Raw genomic sequence first — 8,121 nt, forward strand, 5'->3', positions numbered from 1 at the left:
ACTTTGACTCGGTCGTCATGGGGATCGCAAGCGCCACACTGCAGAGTGCGGCTGACTGAAGATCACCGCACCTGCGTATACATCACCATTAGCTGACATCGATACATTACGGTCTATGTGTACTGTTAATTCACCTGTTACTAAACTATGAGACCAATCCTTACTCGATGACGCAGTTCACTTTACCGTTTATTGAATTTAAAGCCTTTTAGGGCTTATGGTGTACTCCGGGCAATCGAGTTTCCTCGACTTCGTAAACCTCATCGCCATCAAATAAGTGAAAATTGTTTAAGTGCGATGTTACGTACTTAAGTACAATCCGATAAATAAACGCATCAGCAAATACAACAAATTCGTTAAGTCGTTATGCGACCACAAAATGTTTAAAGAGTTTATAATTTGCTTTCATGTGTTTCCACTAAAATTTATTTTAGGCACAGGTGTATCTGTTGTCTAACACCCCTCTACGAAGAGATTACTGCGGAATTTGCATTTTTGCTACAGTTTCTCAGCAGGAAGGTCTCTTGTTCAAATCCGGCTCCAGCTGCTTTTGTATCTATAAATGTCTTGTAGTTAACTTAGTACCGATATTTGGTGTATGATGTCACCGATGGGTTTGATATTACCTCACCATGAATCTTAACACCAGGATATTAGTCAAAATAGCCCCTATAGATTGTAATAAATCTCTGTATACGTAGGCAATGTTTTGCACTGTTTCACGGACGCACTTCACATAAGCAAGTGGAATTGATCTACAATAATATCTGTACAAATACAGTACCGGTTGTCGGGTTACACAGTACTTTATTTATTTGATTGGTGTTTTACGCCGCACTTAAGAATATTTCACTTATACGATGGAATACTATAATACCGTACTTTTTTACAGGACGAAAGACAACAGAAACTGACCATGTCCGCCTGGTTCTATCTGGTATGCTTTTATTTTCAATTTACCTTTGTACAATATACTTGTGTTCTGTTTATGTGGTATTCATCTCCACTGGCCCTGAACCAGTGAGGTTGTAAAATCGATATCCATTTATCACTAGTTTCCCGACATGCAGATATTTTGATCAGTATGTCTTTAGTTTTAAATTTTTTTTTATATAATATATGTACTTGTTTTCTGTTTTACATGGTATTCAACCTCATTGGCCCGTAACCAGTGAGGCTGGTGCAAGTTATGCCTAACGATGGTTGGTAGATCACTCTTGAACAGTCCAAATTCTTCCACTCATAAAACAGATCACCATCGCATAAACGAAAACTTCCTGAAAACGGCTTTAAACGTCAATCAAATAGAGACCAGATAAATAAGTGTAAAGCATCATACGAAAATGAAATTATGGTAATATCATGATCGATGTTAGTCTCGTTCTCTAATCGGATTTTTATCCAATGCCCAAAGAGTGAGGTAGATAAATTTAGATCTGTCTCCCTGTGAAACCTGGCGAAAGGATGTGGATATCAAACAAGCAAATTAAGCCGTTAAATATTATGTAAAATATTTTATCATGATTATGTACACTATTTAGAACAAATAAATAGTGATACATGTACATATCCTTTAAAATGAATGAGTTCTGTCTGTCCTTTCAGGAATGGATGGATGCCTTCTTGACCTGGGACAAAACGAATCATAATGGTCTGTCCGACATCGTCCTCTCCAAAGAGAATGTGTGGACACCGGATTTGAAAATATTTAACGGGTGAGTATATACACAACAGGGGTGGGGTGTCATTGAACAGTGGGATCGAAAAACCGAATCGAATCATTTGGGTACTCCACAGCTATTTGTAGTTGTCATTAAATGTTATGATATTATAACATAAGCAAAATCATAAAAGGAAATGGTCACAAGAAATTATATTTAGGACATTTCTCCCAAATGCACGTATGTTGTCAATCAAACTATGGATTATTTCGGCCGACTTTGTGAGTTAAAATTAGCAGAAAAGCATTGTGTCGTCAGTAAAAGTGGTCAAAGTGATTTGAAAAGCTTTTATTAACATCGTTTTCCTACAGGTACGAAGGTTTGGTAGACATCAGCGACTACGGAAATCTCGTGAGGTTATCGTCGAACGGCCACGTGATCTTTGAACCCGGAAGCGCCTTTGAGCTCTACTGCCTTGTGGACATAACTTACTACCCTTTCGACCGTCAGGAATGCTCCATCGTCATCATGTTCTGGATGAGCCGGGTAACAGAGGCCGATATGATTTTGTCCAACGAAAACTACGTCTTCAGAGCACTGCGACCGAACGGAGAGTGGGATATCGAGTTCTTGGGGGCCAAGCACTACGCCCAGGGCTTTTCTGATGAAGTCACAAGAACATACGCGTATCTGGAATATTCATTCCGCCTCACGAGAAAGAGAACTTTTTACGTGCTGCACTTTCTGATCCCCGTGATACTGCTGTCTCTTCTCAACGCCATTGTGTTCATCTTACCACCGGAATCTGGAGAGAAGATGTCCCTCTCCATCACGGTGTTGCTCTCCTTCACCCTTTTCATCAGTCTGCTAAACGCCTCGCTCCCGCAGACTTCACTTCACGTTTCTGTTTTTGGTGAGTACATTCTCTTTATCAGTCTGCTAAACGCCTCGCTCCCGCAGACTTCACTTTACATTTCTGTTTTTTGGTGAGTACATTCTCTTCATCAGTTTTCTAAACGCCTCGCTCCGGCAGACCTCGCTTCACGTCTCTGTTTTTGGTGAGTACATACTCTTCGTTAGTCTTCTAAAAGCCTAACTCCCGCAGACTTCACGCCTCCCTTTTTTGATGAGTACATTCTCTTCATCAGTCTTCTGAACGCCTCTCTCCCGCAGTCTTCACTTCACGTCTCCGTTTTTGGTGAATACTTTGTCTTCATCAACCCTCTAAACGCCTCACTCCCGCAGACTTTATCACACGTCTCCATTTCTGGTCCGTCAGTTTCATTGTTTCACACTCTTCATTAAGTTGCTGAACGCCTCGCTCCCGCAGACGTCCCGCCTCATTGCCGTAGATCAGCGGTCTCGAAATACGCCCGGTGGGGGTGGAGACACTGATGAGCTTGTTGTTGATAGCGACGTCCACATGTTGTCACACAGCATGCAACCGGATCGCCCTCCGCGAGTGTATCACCTTTGCCATTCACCACTTTGGTTCTCACGTACAAATACGTGTTAGCCGAGTTCATGTAAGTATCCTGATCCCTGTTGGCGATAAAAAATTCCTCGGTCACGGTCCGTAATGCTGGCAATGGAGGTGTAGGCATCCAAACGTCCTTCTTGTATACTGGATTGAGTCGGTGGTAAAGTCCACAGATCAGATTCACTGTTGACCCACGGGCAGGAACCGGGGTTAAGTAAGGCCATCGTGGTTAGCCAAATATGTCGTAGGGTGTTCTCGTTGGACGTTTGCGAGATGGGGTGTGTGTCCAAGGGCGCTTCCGAGTGTCGCAAGGCCGAGAAGGATCTCACTTTATGTTGTGCTGATGAGTAGGGTGGCCGGGAGGTAATAGGCCTATCGACTGACTGATCAGACGACCGGCTTTGACCACCAGGCGTTTACACCTTTCCACGTTTGAGGGCTTGCTTGACTGTGGCCCTCGGGTGTATCGCTTATATCCGTAATATCGATTTCGATCGTGGAGAAATACTTCTTCCGCACGGCCATGTACCAGATGTGCATGAAGGTCTCTGTGATGTGGTCTCCGTAAGAATCACAGGACGGGATGAGGTGAAGCAGTGGGGCGTATCCCCCACCTCGCAGGGTTCGGTGATATCCGAATATACGTACAGCCCGGGGATGGTGTTGTGTAGTTGGTCTGAACCAAAAGGAATCACGTCCACTGGGCCATTCAGGACGCCCCCATCGGGAATGTTCATAATCACCATTAACAGTGGGCTAAAGGTCACGGTGTTTTTGTGTTTTTTGTGTTTTTGTTTAAAGTCCAGCGTATACTTTTGACGATACTTGACGCCATACCCAAAGGCGATCTAATCTGCTTCGGATGTAACAAAGCCAATGGGGTTCTTCCTCTATTGGGTGTTCAGGGCCTGTGCAAAGACCATGGGTGTAGGGTAATATCCCTCTGGTAGGAAAGTCTTGGGGATACGGTCTAGCCAAAACACACCAAACCATGCCTCGTCCCGGACTACATTATACTAAGATTGCGGGTACTGTGTTTCCGCCAGTCCACATTCCCACTCGCTGGACAGGTGAATCGGTTGAGGGAGCTGTGTGGTGTAATGCGTCAACGTATTTCCGTGGAAAATAGCTGAGCGAGCTATTACTGGGTATCGTCATATTAAACATGCTGTTCACAGAATGTCCCGGGGAGCAACTAACTTTACTCTGTCAGGGGCCAGGGTTTTAATAATGGGGCAAGCGCTATGGAGGGTCAATGCCACCCGGGGTCGTGGTGTGAGTGTGTGTATTCTTCTTCTTTTCCTTTTTCTGCCACTCCGTGAGTTTCCATAACATGCGTGGAGCAGGATGAAGGGTTTTTGACGACTGGGGATGTCGGGATGTCAACGGTACCGTCTTTGATACAGAGTCCTTACCGGTGTAAGGTTGCACCGCCTCCCCCTCTAGCGGTTTGCTCTTTTGTGTTGTGACCCGCGTGGCTTCTGGCGGTGTTGTTGGTAGCTGTGATGGTGGTTGGTGTAGGGTCGTGGGAAAGGGTGGAGCTACTCATTGTTGTCATTGATCTTGAAATGTCAGGTAGCATTGCAAGACGTGTTGGTATCGTTGAATCTTGTCTTCATTGGGCAAGGCTCAGTCTTTTAAAATGCCTTCCATGTCTCCATCAAACGTGTTTAAAGCTTTGACGGTAGATGGGACCTGGTAAGGTGATTCCATGTCGTGAATCAACCCATGTAACAGCCGGGGTTCGACCAGGGTCATCTTTTTGATATGTGCCTTCGTCTCAATCTAGCGACCACGGAACAATCCACCGAGGACAGAGGCCACATGGGGAAGGGGGGGGGGGGCGACGATGGGGGCAAGCAAGGCACCGATAAGATCACATTTTGTAGAATGGTGGGCTTACGATGCAGCGGGGCACTCTTCTTTACGAGCGTGAGTAGCTGTGTCTTGTACAGCCGCAACCGTGCCTTCTGAGGCGGAGAGAGAGAGGTGCACAGAGTGGCGGTGTACGCGGGAGACCCACACTATAACGGGGAGTCCTTGCACCGCCTCTTCATCCGCAAGCGGATGGAGCAGCTGAAGCCTACCGGTCCAGGGAGGAAATCAGACAGCACTGCGGGCCAGAGAGGAGACAGGTCCTCCTAAATGCAGAGGAGAAAATGACGCGGGTGTGTGGTGCTTTCCTCAACGCGCAGGCTGCGTATGACAAAGCCTGTACAATCCGTCCACGCACGCAACTTCGCGGACATCAACGCTGAACTGGCCCTGAAGGATAGTCCCCACCCCCGAGCTACAACTAACCCTATGTCCCGGAGGAATGGACTTTCCATATATCCTCTGCCTACGCATATACATATAGCCAGCAGACATGTAGCCTGCAGATGACTTCTTTCCGATAACCTGCTTATACTGTTTATAATGGGGGTAATGATATAATTATATGAGAGTGATATTAAGAAAAGAAGACAAGGAAAATATCTACGTAAGCCTACAGTTTACTTTTATTTTTTAATGATTAATGCTATTTTTTTTTCTCCATATCAACCGATGTATTCCGTGTATGTAGTGTTGTATATATCCATGAATATATATATATATATATATATATATATATATATATATATATATATATATATATATATATATATATATATATATATATATATAGCTTGACTTCAACCAGGTTTAGAATGCTGGTGAAAAAAAAACATGCAAAAATTCTCGAAGTTTTTTATTCAAAATATGCGTGTATGGACCTAAAAACAAGAGAGAGTCAAAACAGTTCTTTTATTTATTTTATTTGTGTTTTAAGCCGTACTCAAGAATATTTCACTTATGCGATGGCGGCCAGCATTATGGTGCGAGGATACCGGGCAGAGCCCGGGGGAAATCCATGACAACCTGCAGGCTGCTGACAGACCTTCCCACTTACGGCCGGAGAGGAGGCCAGTGTGCAGTTTTTTTAATGCCCCATGCATAAAAAGCAGATGGGTTTCAACATTGCATGAATGCTGTTTAATAAACGCGCCTTAACACGCACATAATAAGAATAGCAGCCAATATAGGACGTAGTGTATGTATGACGTCGTCGTGACAGTTGAGTAGGCCTAAAGATTTCTGGAAAGCTTATCCGTATATAGGGTCCACTACACATGCATACACAAGAAACAAATCCGTCTGCCATCTCGGAGGTACCGTACATTCCGCTCAACGCCCATGGATTTATGACTGTGTGGTTGGCCTATCTTTTACTGAAGGTATAAGCTCCTCTCATTGAGACAATAACAGAACCATAACTTCGTAAAAGCTGAGGAATTAAGCTGGAGTACATCGGTCTGCAGATCTAGATACAGCCTGGATAGTTCTTATCGACTGTCGGAATAGATAGTCCATGGGGAATATAAATTTCGGGTGAGAAGTACATTTGACGATTGACGGGAGAGGAGAAATGATAAATTAGGGCGCACGCGTTGGGAATGGTTTATTTCCATGCTGTCAATCGAGATGGCGTGGGACTTTTTTGATCCAACATGGCGGACGGATTTGCTCGTTGTGTATAGCTAAATGTATTAGTCAAGTAACAATTCCTGTGTGGTGGTCTAATGAACACTAGGCATTGTCTGTGATACTTGACGGAGGTGGATTTAATTTGGTGATATATGGGTTCGAAAACTATTTAAGTGAGGAATGTCTCTAATTGTTTTGTGGGACAGAGTTCATGACCTTCTACTAAGCTTGAGTTTTGTTCAAAGTAGTAGTGACTCGTGAAAAGAAGTCTGATAGCACCGGAATCTCGCTTTAAAGCATGATTTCGTCTGACATGAATTTCATGCCCTGTTTTTTCGTTTCTATAGCTGTGTACCTGTCGGTGTTACTCGGGCTGGGGACAATATCCGTGATCCTTTCGGCAGTTGGTTTGTACCTGCACTACCGGTACGAGGACCAGCAGGAGAAGAAGGCCGATCCTCACCACACCGACAGTGTGCGGAGGAGGACATTCAAGCGGAGATCGGGTCGGGAGTCCCAGCTGCTGACCAGTACCGATAAAGATACTGTGGTGGAGTATAGCGGTTTGTTACTGAGCCAGGGGGAGAAACAACGCATTCAGGACATGCGCAATAACTTCCGGGTGAACTTCTCCAAGGACTCCGGGACCAAAGAGGAAAGCTTCGATGACCCGAGAAACAGTCAGGCTATGGCGAATGGCGATTTTATCACGGACAAACCCGCATACCAGCGAGATACGTTCAACGGGAAAGCGAGAGTGAAAGTACCGTGGTGTGTTGTGAATCCACGACACTTTGATCACATCGGGTTTTGTGTGTCTCTCCTCATGACGATTGGATCTACTTTTACTGCCATTATTCTGTTAGCAACTCATTAGATATACGTACAGCGTTTACTCTAACTCAGTCCATTGGGATCCATCAGAAATAAGTACCTGTCTGTCGGTTTGCCTGTTTTCGGAGATCTGTTTGACATCGTACATAGGCCTATATGTTTTAACAAGGGTCCATCCACTTAATGTGGGGCCTTGGTGCAAGAACACATCTACTTTGTGCAGAATGTTGCAGCTATTGCGAGTTTGTGTTTTATTGACATCTTTATCTGGTAAAATATTTTGTGTGTGTGGAGATTTTCTCAAATCGTATACACCAGTTCAGATTTTGCGAACCCCTTCTCAACAGTTTTCAAAATAAAGTGCTTTAAGTATTATCATTGTTTATTCCTGACTTTTGTAAAAAATCTTTCCAGTGTAACACACAAATACAGATGGCAATGTTAGTGTAAATCATAAGTAATGTATGTGTTACATGAAGACACATACACGTGTTGGGGATTTTTCACATAATTAATCGTCTTTAGATCAAATAAGGAGAAATTAATACGCTCCATATCAAAAACGTCATTTCCAGGCAAGTTACATACATACACGATGAGAATTTCAAAATGCCAGAAATCATAAAATAAGCAAAAGAA

The 8,121-nt window shown here is 44.0% G+C and overlaps 1 protein-coding gene across 1 annotated transcript; it reads left to right on the forward strand.

Moving 5' to 3' along the window:
- The first annotated feature begins 1,610 nt into the window (after nt 1–1,610).
- On the forward strand, nt 1,611–7,618 carry LOC135477207 (neuronal acetylcholine receptor subunit beta-4-like). The gene is made up of 3 exons (XM_064757364.1): nt 1,611–1,715; nt 2,033–2,574; nt 6,996–7,618. The coding sequence occupies exons 1-3, from the start codon at nt 1,612–1,614 to the stop codon at nt 7,523–7,525; spliced, it is 1,176 nt and encodes a 391-aa protein (XP_064613434.1). The 5' UTR covers nt 1,611; the 3' UTR covers nt 7,526–7,618.
- Nucleotides 7,619–8,121: the final 503 nt, after the last annotated feature.

Source organism: Liolophura sinensis, chromosome 10, assembly GCF_032854445.1.
Source record: "Liolophura sinensis isolate JHLJ2023 chromosome 10, CUHK_Ljap_v2, whole genome shotgun sequence".
NCBI classification, from domain to species: domain Eukaryota; kingdom Metazoa; phylum Mollusca; class Polyplacophora; order Chitonida; family Chitonidae; genus Liolophura; species Liolophura sinensis.

Bases quoted from the DNA above. Each gene is read 5' to 3' on its own strand.
- LOC135477207 (XM_064757364.1), top strand. From the start codon at position 1,612: ATGGATGCCTTCTTGACCTGGGACAAAACGAATCATAATGGTCTGTCC. The intron at 1,716-2,032 runs GTGAGTATATAC...GTTTTCCTACAG, and splicing joins GATTTGAAAATATTTAACGG to GTACGAAGGTTTGGTAGACA. The intron at 2,575-6,995 runs GTGAGTACATTC...TCGTTTCTATAG, and splicing joins ACTTCACGTTTCTGTTTTTG to CTGTGTACCTGTCGGTGTTA.